The 22,643-nt window shown below is 40.7% G+C and overlaps 1 protein-coding gene and 1 long non-coding RNA gene across 2 annotated transcripts; one reads left to right on the top strand and one right to left on the bottom strand.

Moving 5' to 3' along the window:
* Nucleotides 1-96: 96 nt before the first annotated feature.
* Nucleotides 97-13,385, top strand: LOC311124462 (uncharacterized protein). Its single transcript, XM_084198610.1, has 13 exons — nt 97-458; nt 951-1,022; nt 2,501-2,866; nt 3,359-3,430; nt 4,909-5,274; nt 5,766-5,837; nt 7,320-7,685; nt 8,178-8,249; nt 9,745-10,110; nt 10,603-10,674; nt 12,371-12,442; nt 13,095-13,163; nt 13,275-13,385. The coding sequence occupies exons 1-12, from the start codon at nt 230-232 to the stop codon at nt 13,154-13,156; spliced, it is 2,187 nt and encodes a 728-aa protein (XP_084054736.1). The 5' UTR covers nt 97-229; the 3' UTR covers nt 13,157-13,163; nt 13,275-13,385.
* A 3,131-nt stretch (nt 13,386-16,516) lies between these two features.
* On the bottom strand, nt 16,517-17,528 carry LOC311124465. The gene is made up of 3 exons (XR_014612760.1): nt 17,508-17,528; nt 16,696-16,799; nt 16,517-16,543 (listed from the first exon to the last, which is right to left on the bottom strand). It is a non-coding gene; the product is annotated as an uncharacterized lncRNA (long non-coding RNA).
* Nucleotides 17,529-22,643: the final 5,115 nt, after the last annotated feature.

The following is a 22,643-nucleotide window of genomic DNA, read 5'->3' as shown; positions in this document are numbered from 1 at the left end:
CTCAATAGCAAGGCTATGCTCACTGAGTCTGTATATAGTCAAAGCTTCTCTCTCTCTCTCTCTCTCTCTCTCTCTCTCTCTCTCTCTCTCAGATTTCTCTGTGTTTTCCACGAGCAGTCAAGGCGTGGCCAAGGTCCCCCAGGTCAAAGTGAGTAATAAAAGTGAGAGTGTCCAAAAGAAAGATGGGAATGACAAAGTAACAGCGCCAAAGACAGAGGCAGAGCTCCTTATGGACAAATTTGAGAGGATGGCAGAAGAGGAGAGAATTTGGCCTTGTCAGAAGGATAGGAGAGATAAAGACCAGGCCAAAGAGATAGAGGGAAAGAGAAAGGAGGAGGAGGTGCTGTCTAAAGAAGAGCAGCGCAGGCTGAGGAATGAGAAGGCCTTACAGGAACACCTGGACAGGGTAAAGAATCCGGAATTGACAGGCAAACAGACCAGACAACCACAATGTAAAGGTAGGACCAGGCAAAGTGACAATGGACTCAAACACAAAACATTTCATTCTCTGTGGTTTAAAAGCAAAGAGCACCATCGTGCTCTCCCTAAAGTTAGGTTGGTGCGTAAAACCCTTAAATTCAAATAAGCAATAAAGTGCGATGGTCTGCACTCAAAAAGATGTCGCATAAAGCTGACGTCATTTTTTTTGTTTTAGTTTTTGTCTTTTTCACTGCATGAGGGATAGCGTACACAGATGTTTCTGCTTTGCATCCTTCAGGGTGGTTTAGCATCACGTTGTACTCAGACAATGCCATCTTAATCCCCATGGGGAGGCTAATAAAACTGTATTACATTTAAGTAACAGCAGTGTATCTCACTAAGGTACTGAGTTATGTGTGACTACTCCTCTGGTGCATTGAAACAGCCTATAGGACTTAACTCTACTTTTACTGCTGTGTGTTATTGTCCTATCAAATCTCCATTCATATATATTCATTTTCTGTCCTTAGATTACTCTATTTTCACTGCATCAGGGCTAAAGAGCAAGGACCCGCATGATCAACAGTCAGCAAAATGCAAAGGTAAAACATGAAGGGGGATAGAGAGGGACAGACTTTTCACAAAGTATTTGATGACACAGTGCAAAGATAAAAAGGACGAGAGATCTAGAGAGAGGGAGACAAAAAAGGACAAGAGAGAGAGACAGAGAGAGAGACAGAGAGAGAGACAGAGAGAGACAGAGAGACAGAGAGAGAGACACAGAGAGAGAGAGAGAGAGACAGAGACAGAGACAGAGAGAAACAGAGAGAGAGAGACAGAGAGAGAAACAGAGAGAGAGACAGAGAAAGAGAGAGAGAGAGAGAGAGAAAGAGCGAGACAGAGAGAGAGAGACAGAGAGAAATTCATTATTACAGAGCGGACCCCATTCTTCGCTGCCATATAGAGCACTTGGTTCTATAAATGATTGAGCCAGATTCTAATTGGAATTTCGATTTTAATATTCCTTTTAATGGCTCTTCTTGCTTTGTCTCTCAGCTCATTCACAGCCATGTGAAAGCTACCTGTGTTGCTGATATTTAGTCCTAGATACGTGTAATTTTTGGTGTGTTCTAATAGAACTGTGTCCAAATAGAATTTATATTTGTCATCCTGATTTCCTGACCTTTTTTTTGGAATATCATTATATTAATTTTTTTTTAGATTAACGGTCAGAGCCCAGGTCTGACAGAACCTGTGCAGATGATCTAGATGCTGCTGTAACCCCTCCTAAGTGGGAGACAGTTGCATCAGGTCATCTGCATACAGCAGACACTTGATTTCAGTGTTGTGTAGGGTGAGACCAGGTGCTGCCGATTCTTCTAATGTTTTTGCCAATTCATAGAGGTTAAATAGTGTTGCACTTATTGGGCAGCCCTGTTTCACTCCACGTCCCTGAGAGAAGAAGTCTCGGCTTGTTGCCGATTTTAAGTTGTTTTTAGTGTACATTGATTTAATAACATCATATGTTTTCCCTCCAATACCACTTACTATTCGTTTGTAATAAAATACCTTAGTGCAAAATTGAATCAAATGCTTTCTTGAAGTCTACAAACCACGAGTAGATTTTGCCTTTGTTTTGGTTGACTTGTTTGTCAATTAGAGTGTGGAGGGTGTAAATGTGGTCTCTCTCTCTCTCTCTCTCTCTCTCTCTCAATTCAATTTCAATTTAAGGGCTTTATTGGCATGCGAAACGTATGTTAACATTGTCAAAGCAAGTGAAGTAGGTAGTAAACAAAAGAGAAATAAACAATAAATATTAACAGTAAACATTACACTCAGAAGTTCCAAAAGAATAAAGACATTTCAAATGTCATATTACGTCTATATACAGTGTTGTAACGATGGGCAAAGAGTTCAACATTCTTTGTGGGTCTGTGTAATCTGAGGGATTCCACCTCATTTTTTGGGCAGTGCCTACGGCGGCCTCTCTCAATAGCAAGGCTATGCTCACTGAGTCTGTATATAGTCAAAGCTTCTCTCTCTCTCTCTCTCTCTCTCTCTCTCTCTCTCTCTCTCTCAGATTTCTCTGTGTTTTCCACGAGCAGTCAAGGCGTGGCCAAGGTCCCCCAGGTCAAAGTGAGTAATAAAAGTGAGAGTGTCCAAAAGAAAGATGGGAATGACAAAGTAACAGCGCCAAAGACAGAGGCAGAGCTCCTTATGGACAAATTTGAGAGGATGGCAGAAGAGGAGAGAATTTGGCCTTGTCAGAAGGATAGGAGAGATAAAGACCAGGCCAAAGAGATAGAGGGAAAGAGAAAGGAGGAGGAGGTGCTGTCTAAAGAAGAGCAGCGCAGGCTGAGGAATGAGAAGGCCTTACAGGAACACCTGGACAGGGTAAAGAATCCGGAATTGACAGGCAAACAGACCAGACAACCACAATGTAAAGGTAGGACCAGGCAAAGTGACAATGGACTCAAACACAAAACATTTCATTCTCTGTGGTTTAAAAGCAAAGAGCACCATCGTGCTCTCCCTAAAGTTAGGTTGGTGCGTAAAACCCTTAAATTCAAATAAGCAATAAAGTGCGATGGTCTGCACTCAAAAAGATGTCGCATAAAGCTGACGTCATTTTTTTTGTTTTAGTTTTTGTCTTTTTCACTGCATGAGGGATAGCGTACACAGATGTTTCTGCTTTGCATCCTTCAGGGTGGTTTAGCATCACGTTGTACTCAGACAATGCCATCTTAATCCCCATGGGGAGGCTAATAAAACTGTATTACATTTAAGTAACAGCAGTGTATCTCACTAAGGTACTGAGTTATGTGTGACTACTCCTCTGGTGCATTGAAACAGCCTATAGGACTTAACTCTACTTTTACTGCTGTGTGTTATTGTCCTATCAAATCTCCATTCATATATATTCATTTTCTGTCCTTAGATTACTCTATTTTCACTGCATCAGGGCTAAAGAGCAAGGACCCGCATGATCAACAGTCAGCAAAATGCAAAGGTAAAACATGAAGGGGGATAGAGAGGGACAGACTTTTCACAAAGTATTTGATGACACAGTGCAAAGATAAAAAGGACGAGAGATCTAGAGAGAGGGAGACAAAAAAGGACAAGAGAGAGAGACAGAGAGAGAGACAGAGAGAGAGACAGAGAGAGACAGAGAGACAGAGAGAGAGACACAGAGAGAGAGAGAGAGAGACAGAGACAGAGACAGAGAGAAACAGAGAGAGAGAGACAGAGAGAGAAACAGAGAGAGAGACAGAGAAAGAGAGAGAGAGAGAGAGAGAAAGAGCGAGACAGAGAGAGAGAGACAGAGAGAAATTCATTATTACAGAGCGGACCCCATTCTTCGCTGCCATATAGAGCACTTGGTTCTATAAATGATTGAGCCAGATTCTAATTGGAATTTCGATTTTAATATTCCTTTTAATGGCTCTTCTTGCTTTGTCTCTCAGCTCATTCACAGCCATGTGAAAGCTACCTGTGTTGCTGATATTTAGTCCTAGATACGTGTAATTTTTGGTGTGTTCTAATAGAACTGTGTCCAAATAGAATTTATATTTGTCATCCTGATTTCCTGACCTTTTTTTTGGAATATCATTATATTAATTTTTTTTTAGATTAACGGTCAGAGCCCAGGTCTGACAGAACCTGTGCAGATGATCTAGATGCTGCTGTAACCCCTCCTAAGTGGGAGACAGTTGCATCAGGTCATCTGCATACAGCAGACACTTGATTTCAGTGTTGTGTAGGGTGAGACCAGGTGCTGCCGATTCTTCTAATGTTTTTGCCAATTCATAGAGGTTAAATAGTGTTGCACTTATTGGGCAGCCCTGTTTCACTCCACGTCCCTGAGAGAAGAAGTCTCGGCTTGTTGCCGATTTTAAGTTGTTTTTAGTGTACATTGATTTAATAACATCATATGTTTTCCCTCCAATACCACTTACTATTCGTTTGTAATAAAATACCTTAGTGCAAAATTGAATCAAATGCTTTCTTGAAGTCTACAAACCACGAGTAGATTTTGCCTTTGTTTTGGTTGACTTGTTTGTCAATTAGAGTGTGGAGGGTGTAAATGTGGTCTCTCTCTCTCTCTCTCTCTCTCTCTCTCAATTCAATTTCAATTTAAGGGCTTTATTGGCATGCGAAACGTATGTTAACATTGTCAAAGCAAGTGAAGTAGGTAGTAAACAAAAGAGAAATAAACAATAAATATTAACAGTAAACATTACACTCAGAAGTTCCAAAAGAATAAAGACATTTCAAATGTCATATTACGTCTATATACAGTGTTGTAACGATGGGCAAAGAGTTCAACATTCTTTGTGGGTCTGTGTAATCTGAGGGATTCCACCTCATTTTTTGGGCAGTGCCTACGGCGGCCTCTCTCAATAGCAAGGCTATGCTCACTGAGTCTGTATATAGTCAAAGCTTCTCTCTCTCTCTCTCTCTCTCTCTCTCTCTCTCTCTCTCTCTCAGATTTCTCTGTGTTTTCCACGAGCAGTCAAGGCGTGGCCAAGGTCCCCCAGGTCAAAGTGAGTAATAAAAGTGAGAGTGTCCAAAAGAAAGATGGGAATGACAAAGTAACAGCGCCAAAGACAGAGGCAGAGCTCCTTATGGACAAATTTGAGAGGATGGCAGAAGAGGAGAGAATTTGGCCTTGTCAGAAGGATAGGAGAGATAAAGACCAGGCCAAAGAGATAGAGGGAAAGAGAAAGGAGGAGGAGGTGCTGTCTAAAGAAGAGCAGCGCAGGCTGAGGAATGAGAAGGCCTTACAGGAACACCTGGACAGGGTAAAGAATCCGGAATTGACAGGCAAACAGACCAGACAACCACAATGTAAAGGTAGGACCAGGCAAAGTGACAATGGACTCAAACACAAAACATTTCATTCTCTGTGGTTTAAAAGCAAAGAGCACCATCGTGCTCTCCCTAAAGTTAGGTTGGTGCGTAAAACCCTTAAATTCAAATAAGCAATAAAGTGCGATGGTCTGCACTCAAAAAGATGTCGCATAAAGCTGACGTCATTTTTTTTGTTTTAGTTTTGTCTTTTTCACTGCATGAGGGATAGCGTACACAGATGTTTCTGCTTTGCATCCTTCAGGGTGGTTTAGCATCACGTTGTACTCAGACAATGCCATCTTAATCCCCATGGGGAGGCTAATAAAACTGTATTACATTTAAGTAACAGCAGTGTATCTCACTAAGGTACTGAGTTATGTGTGACTACTCCTCTGGTGCATTGAAACAGCCTATAGGACTTAACTCTACTTTTACTGCTGTGTGTTATTGTCCTATCAAATCTCCATTCATATATATTCATTTTCTGTCCTTAGATTACTCTATTTTCACTGCATCAGGGCTAAAGAGCAAGGACCCGCATGATCAACAGTCAGCAAAATGCAAAGGTAAAACATGAAGGGGGATAGAGAGGGACAGACTTTTCACAAAGTATTTGATGACACAGTGCAAAGATAAAAAGGACGAGAGATCTAGAGAGAGGGAGACAAAAAAGGACAAGAGAGAGAGACAGAGAGAGAGACAGAGAGAGAGACAGAGAGAGACAGAGAGACAGAGAGAGAGACACAGAGAGAGAGAGAGAGAGACAGAGACAGAGACAGAGAGAAACAGAGAGAGAGAGACAGAGAGAGAAACAGAGAGAGAGACAGAGAAAGAGAGAGAGAGAGAGAGAGAAAGAGCGAGACAGAGAGAGAGAGACAGAGAGAAATTCATTATTACAGAGCGGACCCCATTCTTCGCTGCCATATAGAGCACTTGGTTCTATAAATGATTGAGCCAGATTCTAATTGGAATTTCGATTTTAATATTCCTTTTAATGGCTCTTCTTGCTTTGTCTCTCAGCTCATTCACAGCCATGTGAAAGCTACCTGTGTTGCTGATATTTAGTCCTAGATACGTGTAATTTTTGGTGTGTTCTAATAGAACTGTGTCCAAATAGAATTTATATTTGTCATCCTGATTTCCTGACCTTTTTTTTGGAATATCATTATATTAATTTTTTTTTAGATTAACGGTCAGAGCCCAGGTCTGACAGAACCTGTGCAGATGATCTAGATGCTGCTGTAACCCCTCCTAAGTGGGAGACAGTTGCATCAGGTCATCTGCATACAGCAGACACTTGATTTCAGTGTTGTGTAGGGTGAGACCAGGTGCTGCCGATTCTTCTAATGTTTTTGCCAATTCATAGAGGTTAAATAGTGTTGCACTTATTGGGCAGCCCTGTTTCACTCCACGTCCCTGAGAGAAGAAGTCTCGGCTTGTTGCCGATTTTAAGTTGTTTTTAGTGTACATTGATTTAATAACATCATATGTTTTCCCTCCAATACCACTTACTATTCGTTTGTAATAAAATACCTTAGTGCAAAATTGAATCAAATGCTTTCTTGAAGTGTACAAAACACGAGTAGATTTTGCCTTTGTTTTGGTTGACTTGTTTGTCAATTAGAGTGTGGAGGGTGTAAATGTGGTCTCTCTCTCTCTCTCTCAATTCAATTTCAATTTAAGGGCTTTATTGGCATGCGAAACGTATGTTAACATTGTCAAAGCAAGTGAAGTAGGTAGTAAAAAAAAGAGAAATAAACAATAAATATTAACAGTAAACATTACACTCAGAAGTTCCAAAAGAATAAAGACATTTCAAATGTCATATTACGTCTATATACAGTGTTGTAACGATGGGCAAAGAGTTCAACATTCTTTGTGGGTCTGTGTAATCTGAGGGATTCCACCTCATTTTTTGGGCAGAGCCTACGGCGGCCTCTCTCAATAGCAAGGCTATGCTCACTGAGTCTGTATATAGTCAAAGCTTCTCTCTCTCTCTCTCTCTCTCTCTCTCTCTCTCTCTCTCTCTCTCTCTCTCTCTCTCTCAGATTTATCTGTGTTTTCCACGAGCAGTCAAGGCGTGGCCAAGGTCCCCCAGGTCAAAGTGAGTAATAAAAGTGAGAGTGTCCAAAAGAAAGATGGGAATGACAAAGTAACAGCGCCAAAGACAGAGGCAGAGCTCCTTATGGACAAATTTGAGAGGATGGCAGAAGAGGAGAGAATTTGGCCTTGTCAGAAGGATAGGAGAGATAAAGACCAGGCCAAAGAGATAGAGGGAAAGAGAAAGGAGGAGGAGGTGCTGTCTAAAGAAGAGCAGCGCAGGCTGAGGAATGAGAAGGCCTTACAGGAACACCTGGACAGGGTAAAGAATCCGGAATTGACAGGCAAACAGACCAGACAACCACAATGTAAAGGTAGGACCAGGCAAAGTGACAATGGACTCAAACACAAAACATTTCATTCTCTGTGGTTTAAAAGCAAAGAGCACCATCGTGCTCTCCCTAAAGTTAGGTTGGTGCGTAAAAACCTTAAATTCAAATAAGCAATAAAGTGTGATGGTCCGCACTCAAAAAGATGTCGCATAAAGCTGACGTCATTTTTTTTGTTTTAGTTTTTGTCTTTTTCACTGCATGAGGGATAGCGTACACAGATGTTTCTGCTTTGCATCCTTCAGGGTGGTTTAGCATCACGTTGTACTCAGACGATGCCATCTTAATCCCCATGGGGAGGCTAATAAAACTGTATTACATTTAAGTAACAGCAGTGTATCTCACTAAGGTACTGAGTTATGTGTGACTACTCCTCTGGTGCATTGAAACAGCCTATAGGACTTAACTCTACTTTTACTGCTGTGTGTTATTGTCCTATCAAATCTCCATTCATATATATTCCTTTTCTGTCCTTAGATTACTCTATTTTCACTGCATCAGGGCTAAAGAGCAAGGACCCGCATGATCAACAGTCAGCAAAATGCAAAGGTAAAACATGAAGGGGGATAGAGTGGGACAGACTTTTCACAAAGTATTTGATGACACAGTGCAAAGATAAAAAGGACGAGAGATATAGAGAGAGGGAGACAAAAAAGGACAAGAGAGAGAGACAGAGAGAGAGACAGAGAGAGAGACAGAGAGAGACAGAGAGACAGAGAGAGAGACACAGAGAGAGAGAGAGAGAGACAGAGACAGAGACAGAGAGAAACAGAGAGAGAGAGACAGAGAGAGAAACAGAGAGAGAGACAGAGAGAGAGAGAGAGAGAGAGAAAGAGCGAGACAGAGAGAGAGAGACAGAGAGAAATTCATTATTAGAGAGCGGACCCCATACTTCGCTGCCATATAGAGCACTTGGTTCTATAACTGATTGAGCCAGATTCTAATTGGAATTTCGATTTTAATATTCCTTTTAATGGCTCCTCTTGCTTTGTCTCTCAGCTCATTCACAGCCATGTGAAAGCTACCTGTGTTGCTGATATTTAGTCCTAGATACGTGTAATTTTTGGTGTGTTCTAATAGAACTGTGTCCAAATAGAATTTATATTTGTCATCCTGATTTCCTGACCTTTTTTTGGAATATCATTATATTCATTTTTTTTTAGATTAACGGTCAGAGCCCAGGTCTGACAGAACCTGTGCAGATGATCTAGATGCTGCTGTAACCCCTCCTAAGTGGGAGACAGTTGCATCAGGTCATCTGCGTACAGCAGACACTTGATTTCAGTGTTGTGTAGGGTGAGACCAGGTGCTGCCGATTCTTCTAATGTTTTTGCCAATTCATAGAGGTTATATAGTGTTGCACTTATTGGGCAGCCCTGTTTCACTCCACGTCCCTGAGAGAAGAAGTCTCGGCTTGTTGCCGATTTTAAGTTGTTTTTAGTGTACATTGATTTAATAACATCATATGTTTTCCCTCCAATACCACTTACTATTCGTTTGTAATAAAATACCTTAGTGCAAAATTGAATCAAATGCTTTCTTGAAGTCTACAAAACACGAGTAGATTTTGCCTTTGTTTTGGTTGACTTGTTTGTCAATTAGAGTGTGGAGGGTGTAAATGTGGTCTCTCTCTCTCTCTCTCTCTCTCTCTCAATTCAATTTCAATTTAAGGGCTTTATTGGCATGCGAAACGTATGTTAACATTGTCAAAGCAAGTGAAGTAGGTAGTAAACAAAAGAGAAATAAACAATAAATATTAACAGTAAACATTACACTCAGAAGTTCCAAAAGAATAAAGACATTTCAAATGTCATATTACGTCTATATACAGTGTTGTAACGATGGGCAAAGAGTTCAACATTCTTTGTGGGTCTCTGTAATCTGAGGGATTCCACCTCATTTTTTGGGCAGAGCCTACGGCGGCCTCTCTCAATAGCAAGGCTATGCTCACTGAGTCTGTATATAGTCAAAGCTTCTCTCTCTCTCTCTCTCTCTCTCTCTCTCTCTCTCTCTCTCTCTCTCTCTCTCTCTCTCTCTCTCTCAGATTTCTCTGTGTTTTCCACGAGCAGTCAAGGCGTGGCCAAGGTCCCCCAGGTCAAAGTGAGTAATAAAAGTGAGAGTGTCCAAAAGAAAGATGGGAATGACAAAGTAACAGCGCCAAAGACAGAGGCAGAGCTCCTTATGGACAAATTTGAGAGGATGGCAGAAGAGGAGAGAATTTGGCCTTGTCAGAAGGATAGGAGAGATAAAGACCAGGCCAAAGAGATAGAGGGAAAGAGAAAGGAGGAGGAGGTGCTGTCTAAAGAAGAGCAGCGCAGGCTGAGGAATGAGAAGGCCTTACAGGAACACCTGGACAGGGTAAAGAATCCGGAATTGACAGGCAAACAGACCAGACAACCACAATGTAAAGGTAGGACCAGGCAAAGTGACAATGGACTCAAACACAAAACATTTCATTCTCTGTGGTTTAAAAGCAAAGAGCACCATCGTGCTCTCCCTAAAGTTAGGTTGGTGCGTAAAACCCTTAAATTCAAATAAGCAATAAAGTGTGATGGTCCGCACTCAAAAAGATGTCGCATAAAGCTGACGTCATTTTTTTTGTTTTAGTTTTTGTCTTTTTCACTGCATGAGGGATAGCGTACACAGATGTTTCTGCTTTGCATCCTTCAGGGTGGTTTAGCATCACGTTGTACTCAGACGATGCCATCTTAATCCCCATGGGGAGGCTAATAAAACTGTATTACATTTAAGTAACAGCAGTGTATCTCACTAAGGTACTGAGTTATGTGTGACTACTCCTCTGGTGCATTGAAACAGCCTATAGGACTTCACTCTACTTTTACTGCTGTGTGTTATTGTCCTATCAAATCTCCATTCATATATATTCCTTTTCTGTCCTTAGATTACTCTATTTTCACTGCATCAGGGCTAAAGAGCAAGGACCCGCATGATCAACAGTCAGCAAAATGCAAAGGTAAAACATGAAGGGGGATAGAGAGGGACAGACTTTTCACAAAGTATTTGATGACACAGTGCAAAGATAAAAAGGACGAGAGATCTAGAGAGAGGGAGACAAAAAAGGACAAGAGAGAGAGACAGAGAGAGAGACAGAGAGAGAGACAGAGAGAGACAGAGAGACAGAGAGAGAGACACAGAGAGAGAGAGAGAGACAGAGACAGAGACAGAGAGAAACAGAGAGAGAGAGACAGAGAGAGAAACAGAGAGAGAGAGAGAAAGAGTGAGACAGAGATAGAGAGAGACAGAGAGAAATTCATTACTAGAGAGTGGACCCCATACTTCGCTGCCATATAGAGCACTTGGTTCTATAACTGATTGAGCCAGATTCTAATTGGAATTTCGATTTTAATATTCCTTTTAATGGCTCTTCTTGCTTTGTCTCTCAGCTCATTCACAGCCATGTGAAAGCTACCTGTGTTGCTGATATTTAGTCCTAGATACGTGTAATTTTTGGTGTGTTCTAATAGAACTGTGTCCAAATAGAATTTATATTTGTCATCCTGATTTCCTGACCTTTTTTTGGAATATCATTATATTCGTTTTTTTTTAGATTAACAGTCAGAGCCCAGGTCTGACAGAACCTGTGCAGATGATCTAGATGCTGCTGTAACCCCTCCTAAGTGGGAGAAAGTTGCACCAGGTCATCTGCGTACAGCAGACACTTGATTTCAGTGTTGTGTAGGGTGAGACCAGGTGCTGCCGATTCTTCTAATGTTTTTGCCAATTCATTGAGGTTAAATAGTGTTGCACTTATTGGGCAGCCCTGTTTCACTCCACGTCCCTGAGAGAAGAAGTCTCGGCTTGTTGCCGATTTTAAGTTGTTTTTAGTGTACATTGATTTAATAACATCATATGTTTTCCCTCCAATACCACTTACTATTCGTTTGTAATAAAATACCTTAGTACAAAAATGAATCAAATGCTTTCTTGAAGTCTACAAAACACGAGTAGATTTTGCCTTTGTTTTGGTTGACTTGTTTGTCAATTAGAGTGTGGAGGGTGTAAATGTGGTCTCTCTCTCTCTCTCCCTCTCAATTCAATTTCAATTTAAGGGCTTTATTGGCATGGGAAACGTATGTTAACATTGTCAAAGCAAGTGAAGTAGGTAGTAAACAAAAGAGAAATAAACAATAAATATTAACAGTAAACATTACACTCAGAAGTTCCAAAAGAATAAAGACATTTCAAATGTCATATTACGTCTATATACAGTGTTGTAACGATGGGCAAATAGTTCAAAATTCTTTGTGGGTCTGTGTAATCTGAGGGATTCCACCTCATTTTGTGGGCAGTGCCTACGGCGGCCTCTCTCAATAGCAAGGCTATGCTCACTGAGTCTGTATATAGTCAAAGCTACACTCTCACTCACACACTCTCATACTTTTTATACTGGCCCCACGTGGGAATCGAACCCACAACCCTGGTGTTGCAAGCGCCATGCCATACCAACTGAGACACCCTAGGCTCTAAATAACAGTGATGATGTTTATTTCCAATCTCTCTCTCTCTCTCTCTCTCTCTCTCTCTCTCTCTCTCTCTCTCTCTCTCTCTCTCTCTCTCTCTCTCTCTCTCTCTCTCTCTCTCTGTCTCTGTCTCTGTCTCTCTCTCTCTCTGATGGTATTAACATCCCCCATTTTCCTTTGTCTTGTCAGATGTCTCCATGGTTACTGCAACTGAGTCAAAGACTCTGAACCCTCAGAACGACCAGCCACCAAAGTGCAAAGGTAAAGACCAGGGCCCGGTTTCCTGATAGCGATGGAACTTAAGCTTACTAGTGTTTTAACGATGTATCGTTTTTATAATGGCCGAAGGTGTCAAAAATTACAGACAGTGTAGCCTACAAATAGAAGTAAATTGACTGAACATGAAATTGATTTCAATATGATTGAAATATAGGCCTATACAGCCTACTGGATTTATTTTCTAATGCAGTCATCTCGGTTTTCAGTTGAAGCATATTTTTATCCTTCGCTTGTTCGAATTGCAAAGATATTGGCAACTTTGTATTTGTAGTCAACTTCCTGCCGAAGTTATTGTCAGTCACAGAGACACAGATAAACAGCTTGATTCTATGTTTAGCGGATGTCTTTTGTGTAGAAAGTGACGCGGAAGGGCAAAAAAGAATCTAACGATGCATTTAGCTGTCTGATATCAGTGGAGTTTTCTGGTTGAATCACCCTTCTTTCCACCCAATTTTGTTTTTATGTGATGATGTTGAATCAACATCTCTCTCTCTCTCTCTCTCTCTCTCTCTCTCTCTCTCTCTCTCTCTCTCTCTCTCTCTCTCTCTCTCTCTCTCTCTCTCTCTCTCTCTCTCTCTCTCTCTCTCTCTCTCTCTCTCTCTCTCTCTCCGCTCTGATGTCTCTATATTTGCAGCTGGGAAAAATCGCTTTGCTAAATTCTTGAAAACCCTTGTGTGCAGAAAAACGAAGGCATAATGCATAGGTAAGAGAGGAGAATGTTACAACTCAGAGAATGTTAAAGCTGATGACTGAAGTTTGTTTGACACACAGTATTACATGATTCTAACAATGATACCTTTTTGTATTTTTTCAGTTCCTGACGTTTTCCTTGCTAACAAGTGACCTCTGCAATTTTACAAATATTTTCTGAAATTCATTCTCATTCTTTCCCTTGTTTTCTATATCCATTTCTATATAAAATTCTTCAAGCATTATAAAATAATAAAAATAATTTTAGCATCAAATGTTTGTGTGTGCACATTGTTTTTAAGGGTCAGGTCAAGACCAATTCTGTGTTCTGTGTTTTGCTAGAGAGAAACTGTATGGATATTAGCCCAGATTCCTAACCTCTAGTTTTGCCAAGACTTTCAAAAAAAAATTGAGATGTATATATATCTATCTCTCTCTCTCGCCCCCCCCCCCCCCCCCTCGCCCTCTCTCTCTCGCCCTCCCTCTCTCTCTCGGCCTCTCTCTGTCTCTGTGCATGCCAATACATCAGCTTAATGGAGATACAAGTCAAATGCCTTTATGTCAGCATGAATACATATTCAAACACATATTCTCAGCTGGATAATGCTGTGGGATAGTGCCCTCTAGTTCAGGATGTGATCAATAATCCAGTCATTGCACAGTCTATTAAAGTAGGTGTATATAGAAATCATCCACAGGGCTGTCTGCCTTACAGATATTCTGAGTACGTACCGTATGTTATTGAGAAATAGGTTCTGGGGGATCCTTGCCAATTGGATGAGGAGACAAAGAAAGGAGACCAGGAAAAAAGACTAGGAAAGAAAGTCAGCTCCCATTGCTGGGACACATCACGAGACATGAACCCTGATGTCAAACGTACTCTTAGATGGCTGTTCTCTCTCCATACAAGCTGTGAGGGTCGCATGAAAGCTCAGCTGAAATGAACAGGATCAGATATGCCCCCGGTTGCCAGATTGAAGGTTGCCAGATTGAGGGTTGGCAGATTGACGGTTGCCAGATTGAGATTTACAAAAAAATGCCCTGGCTCATCTATCCAGACTAGGGGGTATTTCTCCTGAGCTTCCTCCTCAGAAGTGTGCATTCACACACTTGATACAGCATAGCGTACATATCTTCATTTTCATTTCATGAGGGAGTTGGGGAATGCTTCTGGTATTGTGCATTTGTTGCTTAAGACGGGGTATGTTATAAAATGTGTGTTTGATGCCATTTTTTGTTATTCTGTAAATGTCTTGTTGGCACAGATACAACTTAATAGGTCATTTAGTTTTTGTGTAAATGTCTGGTTAGCACAGATACAACTTAATAGTTGTATAGTAATAATAACAGATACAACAACTCCCACGTGGAGTTCCAGGTCTCAGGCAGCCTCTGGAACTGCCGTTCTGCTGCCAACAAGGCAGAGTTCATCTCAGCCTATGCTACCCTCCAGTCCCTCGACTTCTTGGCGCTGACGGAAACATGGATTACCACTGAAAACACTGCAACTCCTACTGCTCTCTCCTCGTCTGACCATGTGTTCTCGCATACCCCGAGAGCATCTGGTCAGCGGGGTGGTGGCACAGGAATCCTCATCCCTCCCAAGTGGACATTCTCTACTCCTCATCTCTCCCAAGTGGACATTCTCTCTTTTTCCCGTGACCCATCTGTTTATCTCCTCATTTGAATTCCATGTTGTCACAGTCACTAGCCCATTCAAGCTTAACATCCTTGTCATTTATCGCCCTCCAGGTTCCGTTGGAGAGTTCATCAATGAGCTTGACGCCTTGATAAATTCCTTTCCTGAGGATGGCTCACCCCTCACAGTTTTGGGGGATTTCAACCTCCCTATGTCCACATTTGACTCATTTCTCTCTGCCTCCTTCTTTCCACTCCTCTCCTCTTTTGACCTCACCCTCTCACCGTCCCCCCCTACTCACAAGGCAGGCAATACGCTTGACCTCATCTTTACTAGATGCTGTTCTTCTACTAATCTCACTGCAACTCCCCTCCATGTCTCCGACCACTACTTTTAGGGGTGTAACGATTCGTTTTAACAACGATTCGATTTGTATCACGATTCGTGGTTGTCGATACGATTCAAGGACGATATTGGTTCATTTAGAACGATACGATCCGAAACGATTCAGTGACTTGAAATCGATTCAGTAACCTTTTAGCCAAATATTCAACCAGTGTGACTGAAATAAATACCTGGATACTGGACAGTGCAGGTGAAGTTTCCTAGATTCCTGTTTCTTGTAATGGAATCAGGTATCAATTAATTATGAATATAAATAAACAAGTAAACAACAATGAATGGCAAATGCATTCACATTTTATTTGAATAAAGTGCAAACAACACTTTAGGTTGAATTAACAGGAAGTTAAAATTGTCTGATCTCATTTTCAATATTCAATACATTTTCAATAAAAGTACAGTAAGTGCAGCCAACATTTCAACAGTAGGTTTACCTGCTACTTCTGCTTTTGTTTTTCAACATAAAAATATTACAATATTAATATCAAAAATAAAGTGCAACCAACATCTCTTCAGGTTGAATTAACAGTAGGTTTACCTGCTACTTCTGCTTTTGTTTTTCAACATTACAATACAAATACAGTATTAATATCAAAAATAAAGTGCAACCAACATCTCTTCAGGTTGAATTAACAGTAGGTTTACCTGCTACTTCTGCTTTTGTTTTTCAACATTACAATACAAATACAGTATTAAGATAAAAAATAAAGTGCAACCAACATTTCTTCAGGTTGAATGAGCAGTGGATGAACCTGCTACTACTCTCATTTTAATAAACAAACAATATTCAACAAAAGATCAAGTGTAACCTACTAGGCTACTCTTCAATGACTACAGATTTTTTTTCAAAAATATCAACTGATCAACATGATCTGGCCGCAGAACACTTCTCTGTGCGTTCACTATGTCGCCAGCAGTACTAAAAACTCGTTCTGCTGGCACACTGGTGCCTGGAATGCACAGGTACCGTTTAGCAAGGGTGGAAAGTACAGGTAGCTCTTTCTCCTGAGATCTCCACCACTTCATGGCATTTTCAGTCAAAGGCAACGCATCTTTTGCTCGGTACCTTAACACCTCTGCTCTGGCTGTCTCGCTTGTGGATTTTCTTTCTCTTTGGGTGAAGGAATCGCCAAACAGCGCATCGAAGGCTTTCTTCTTACAAGGAGGTTACTCATTTGGAGCTACAATATAAGAAATATATTTCAAAATATAGTCATGTTTCTCATTAATACAAAACAACAACAATCTTTTATTGGTATCACATGAAACACACCTGTGGTCTCTTCATTGAATCATGACAGCTTTGTGCTTGAGTTTCCCTCGTCTTCCTCCTGATTTCCCATTGCTTGCATCTATTGATGTAAGAATGTGTGAACTGTTCAAATTTCTGCTCTGTAATACTGCACACATACATTTAGAGGAAGATAAAGAACAGATGAGATTTGAGAGAGGACAAATGAAAGGGGAGAAGAGAAAAGAGCAGAGGAAAGAGGAGAAGAGTTACCTGGTGGGACACTTCTGCCTCAAAAACCAGTTTTGTGTAGACCTGTTCTCTGTCCTCTTTTTCCAGGTAGGGCAGTTCTTTAAATCGCGGGTCCAACGCTGATGCTGTTTAAAGAACAAGAATATTGCATTCATTGCATTATTAAATTAAGTTGACCTGAAATTGCAAGTGATGACCACCTCCTCATACACAAAATAATCAGAAGATTAAACTTTAGTATGTTTAAAAGAAATGTGGCACAGTGATGATGTAAAGCCACCATGAACTAAGAATTGTATTGCAGATGTGACACTCTGGCTCTATGGACTTTGATATTTGAGCCAGGGTTGTTTATTTTCGTTTGTTTGGGTGTATTTCTATGTTGGGGATCTAGTTGTTTCATTTCTATGTTTGGGTTTTGTGCTTGTTTAGCCATGTGACTCCCAATCGGAGGTAACGAGTGTCAGCTGTCGGCTCGTTATCTCTGATTGGGAGCCATATATATTCTGTGTGTTTTCTCCTTTGTTTTGTGGGTTATTGTTCCAGTGTTCTTAGTTCTGTCGGTGTCACAGAGGACTTCACGTATCGTCTGTTGTTTTGTTTTCTCGTGTGAGTACTTTATTTAATAAAAGTCATGTTCACTCGCAATGCTGCGCATTGGTCCGCTCCTTTAGACGATCGTGACAGCAGATATCTTGTTTACTTTTCCATATGAAAAAACAACTCAATTTCAAACTTGAAAACGCAAAGGTGTGGCATTTTACAAATTAATACAGTCTAATAACCTAAAATATTAACCAAGTTGATTTTAATTAAGACTCCAAATTAATTACCTATGTTGAGAGCATCTTGGGTGCCTCTGTATCGTGTGGAGAGGTCACTGGCCATCACCCTCTTAATCTCTGCAACCAGGGTTGAGTCATCTTCGCATGGCTGTAGGTGTTACAGCAGTTTTGCTTGAAGAGGAGCAATTACAGAGAGAGTTGGCTGGTCTTCTTCACACATCAGTGGTTGCCATTTTGACAGGACCCATCAACTGAACAATGTCATCCATGTTGGCAATATCACTCTCACTCAGCGTGCCTACATCTGTGACCCCCTTTCGTAGATCCTTGGACATCAGAGTTGCCATTATAGCTGGCTGTTGTTCCAAAAAACGTTTAAGCATTTCGAATGAACTGTTCCATCTGGTGATTATGTCTTGGATCAGTTTATGTTTTGGTAAATCCATCAGAGTTTGTTTTTCCTGTAGGGCGTGACATGCAATCGGGCTGCGGTGAAAATATCCAACAATTCTTCGCACTTTCCCCAACAACCTGGAAGCACGGTCCACCCCCAATCCCTTCTGCGAGGCAAGGTTGAGTGTATGTGCGAAGCAGGTAATGTGTGGACTGAACTAGGCTTCTGCACCGGCCACAATCATATTCCTGGCGTTATCTGTGACGATGGCAGGATTCTTGTCGTAGATTTTGAATCATTTCACGGAATCCCGGATTTTCAACCACACTGTAGGGTCGCATGTCTTTGCAGATAAACTTGGCAATTGTTGCCGTGATGTTTTTCGCCCGAGCTGAGTTTTGGCCTAGTCTCTGACTAAACATGCAGGCGAGACCTGAGGCTTCTGCAGAGTTGACTTTACCTTTCGCTGCTGTAGCAGCGGGAACGATGCAAGAGGTGCCTGGACGGTCGGTGTTGTGTGAAATCCCATGGTGCCTTAGTAGGTGGTTGGAGAGATTTGTCGTGTTGCCGTTGTACTTTACTTGACCTTTACATATCCTACAAACAGCGAGCGACTTATTTAGAACATCTCCGTCTTTGCAAAAGCCAAAGTGTTTCCACACACTGGACCGCAATGGTGGCTTGATAATTTCTCGCTCTTCGGCTTCTCCTCTGTCGTCCGCCATGCTATGTTTGGTTGTCTTTGCGCCTTTGCGCTGCTGTTGGCGCGATGACGTCACGGATAGGCAGAGTCCAGACCACATTCACTCAGCCCCTCTATCCTGGGTTTTGGCTCTATAATGGTACTGCTGAGCTGGTTAAACTGTAGTAGGGTCCAAATAGATTATAATTATAATTATTATAATTATAATTGGTTATTTAGCAGACGCTCTTATCCAGAGCGACTTACAGATACTAGATACTAGTCATGCTGGTGTAGTCTATATATCTGAACTGGTTAAACTGTAGTAGGGTCCACATAGATACTAGTCATGCTGGTGTAGTCTATAGCTGAGCTGGTTAAACTGTAGTAGGGTCCACATAGATACTAGTCATGCTGGTGTAGTCTATAGCTGAGCTGGTTAAACTGTAGTAGGGTCCACATAGATACTAGTCATGCTGGTGTAGTCTATAGCTGAGCTGGTTAAACTGTAGTAGGGTCCACATAGATACTAGTCATGCTGGTGTAGTCTATAGCTGAGCTGGTTAAACTGTAGTAGGGTCCACATAGATACTAGTCATGCTGGTGGTGATGGTCCCCAGATGTGATGATTCATTCTGCTCTGTTTTTATGTACAATGATTTGATTGATTTGATCTTCAGAAGATGTTGTGAATTACAATTCAATGCATTCATATTATTTGTAAGTGCAATGTTTTAATCTTATACATTTACATTAATCATGATGTATGCTGTTAATGTATGTTGGTTGTCATTCAGAACCATTGAAATGTTTTCTCAATTGGTTCTCTGTCTCAATGTAATTTTCCTCAGTATCATGGAACAGGTAGTGTTACTTACTTGCTAGTTGAACTATATATGGGCCGGTTTCCCGGACACAGATGAAGCCTAGTCCTAGACTAAAAAGCATGTTCAATGGAGATGTCCGGGAAACCGGCCCTAAATTTGGCATCTTTTATTCTCCCGTACTGCTCAGTCAAGCAACATTAAACCTGTCCAGCAGGTGGTGGTATTTACCAAACAATAAAAACATCAGCTATCTTGACTTGTCACTCAGTATATCAGTAATGTTCAGAATTGTACTTTAATATCATTGGAGATTGATGGTCTTTTTAATCCACTACCCAGAGTCAGGAACAGATGAAGTTAGGTCTGCTACTGTTCAGTTATTAAATATGATTCATGGTGATGGGAAATAAAAAATCCATCTAGTAGTAGTTTTCCTTTGCTATTTATTCCAAGGTGTGTCTTTAACTTGTAAATGGATTGTGTTGAAGCTGGCATGTGGTGTGGATGATAGAATAGAGTGAATAGAGGAGAGAAGAGAGGAGGAGAGGAGAACATCATATAGAAGACAGATAAGATAGAGAGACAATTCATACCCAGGGGAGTTACTGACTCTGGCCCAAATGACTCCCTGTTCCCTACGTAGTGCACTAGGCTACTTCTGATCAGATCTAAAGTAGTGCACTACATAGGGAATAGGGTGGAGATTTGCTCACTGTCATTAGAATGAAGATTTCCATACAGGAGTTACTGTCTCTGTCCCAAATCTCTCCCTGTTCCCTACGTAGTGCACTAGGCTTCTTCTGACCAGATCTAAAGTAGTCTTCTAGATTTTACATGTTTTCTCCCTGTCATTAGAAAATGACAATATGGTAATGACTTTAGTGGTTTCCTCCCCCTTTGTGTTTTTATTGGTTGTGTGTTATGTGTGTTGTTGTGTTAGGTTTTCCCCCTGTGTTCCTAATGGAAAATCCATTAACAATGAATCACAAACAAATTATATTCCAGTTGTGTTTAGACAACTTCATGGCTGACATCCCCCAGTTCTGTTAAGACCCATTGAACTGGGTCACATTCTAAATGGTCACTTGTATTGATAGTCCATACTGGGCCTAACTGGGGTTAACCATACTTCGCCCAAATATCATACTGTAATGTTAGTGGTTGCCTCATTAGAATATCATAATGTAATGTTAGTGGTTGCCTTGTTAAAATATTAGAATATCATACTGTAGTATTATTGGTTGCCTCATTAGAATATCATACTGGAATTTTAGTGGTTTTTCATTAGAATATCATACTGTAATGTTAGTGGTTACATCATTAGAATATCATACTGTAATGTTAGTGGATGCCTCGTTAGAATATTCGAAAATCATACTGTAATGTTAGTGGTTGCCTCGTTAGAATATCATTGTAATGTTAGTGGTTGCCTCGTTAGAATATCATACTGTAATGTTAGTGGTTACATCATTAGAATATCATACTGTAATGTTAGTGGATGCCTCGTTAGAATATTCGAAAATCATACTGTAATGTTAGTGGTTGCCTCGTTAGAATATCATTGTAATGTTAGTGGTTGCCTCGTTAGAATATCATACTGTAATGTTAGTGGTTACATCATTAGAATATCATACTGTAATGTTAGTGGATGCCTCGTTAGAATATTCGAAAATCATACTGTAATGTTAGTGGTTGCCTCGTTAGAATATCATTGTAATATTAGTGGTTGCCTCGTTAGAATATCATACTGTAATGTTAGTGGTTGCCTCGTTAGAATATCATTGTAATGTTAGTGGTTGCCTCGTTAGAATATCATACTGTAATGTTAGTGGTTGCCTCATTATAATATCATACTGTAATGTTAGTGGTTGCCTCATTAGAATATCATACTGGAATTTTAGTGGTTTTTCATTAGAATATCATACTGTAATGTTAGTGGTTACATCATTAGAATATCATACTGTAATGTTAGTGGTTGCCTCGTTAGAATATTCGAAAATCATACTGTAATGTTAGTGGTTGCCTCGTTAGAATATCATTGTAATGTTAGTGGTTGCCTCGTTAGAATATCATACTGTAATGTTAGTGGTTACATCATTAGAATATCATACTGTAATGTTAGTGGATGCCTCGTTAGAATATTCGAAAATCATACTGTAATGTTAGTGGTTGCCTCGTTAGAATATCATTGTAATATTAGTGGTTGCCTCGTTAGAATATCATACTGTAATGTTAGTGGTTGCCTCATTAGAATATCGTTATATTAGAATATCATACTGTAATATTATTGGTTGCCTCATTAGATTATCATACTGTAATGTTAGTGGTTGCCCCATTAGAATATCATACTGTAATGTTAGTGGTTGCCTCGTTAGAATATTATACTGTGATGTTAGTGGTTGCCTCATTAGAATATCATAATGTAATGTTAGTGGTTGCCTCATTAGAATATCATACTGTAATGTTAGTGGTTGCCTCATTAGAATATTATACTGTAATGTTACAGTGAGGGAAAAAAGTATTTGATCCCCTGCTGATTTTGTACGTTTGCAAACTGACAAAGAAATGATCAGTCTATAATTTTAATGGTAGGTTTATTTGAACAGTGAGAGACAGAATAACAACAAAAAAATCCAGAAAAACACATTTCAAAAATGTTATAAATTGATTTGCATTTTAATGAGGGAAATAAGTATTTGACCCCTCTGCAAAACATTACTTAGTACTTGTGGCAAAACCCTTGTTGGCAATCACAGAGGTCAGACGTTTCTTGTAGTTGGCCACCAGGTTTGCACACATCTCAGGAGGGATTTTGTCCCACTCCTCTTTGCAGATCTTCTCCAAGTCATTAAGGTTTCGAGGCTGACGTTTGGCAACTCGAACCTTCAGCTCCCTCCACAGATTTTCTATGGGATTAAGGTCTGGAGACTGGGTAGGCCACTCCAGGACCTTAATGTGGTTCTTCTTGAGCCACTCCTTTGTTGCCTTGGCCTTGTGTTTTGGGTCATTGTCATGCTGGAATACCCATCCGCGACTCATTTTCAATGCCCTGGCTGAGGGAAGGAGGTTCTCACCCAAGATTTGATGGTACATGGCCCCGTCCATCGTCCCTTTGATGCGGTGAAGTTGTCCTGTCCCCTTAGCAGAAAAACACCCCCAAAGCATAATGTTTCCACCTCATGTTTGACGGTGGGGATGGTGTTCTTGGGGTCATAGGCAGCATTCCTCCTCCTCCAAACCCGGCGAGTTGAGTTGATGCCAAAGAGCTCCATTTTGGTCTC

Source organism: Coregonus lavaretus (genome assembly GCF_964263955.1).
Source record: "Coregonus lavaretus genome assembly, contig: HAP1_SCAFFOLD_2530, whole genome shotgun sequence".
In the NCBI taxonomy this organism is placed as follows: Eukaryota; Metazoa; Chordata; class Actinopteri; order Salmoniformes; family Salmonidae; genus Coregonus; species Coregonus lavaretus.
The sequence above is the reverse complement of the archived record's forward strand: the minus strand, read 5'-3'. Positions and strand labels throughout refer to the sequence as shown.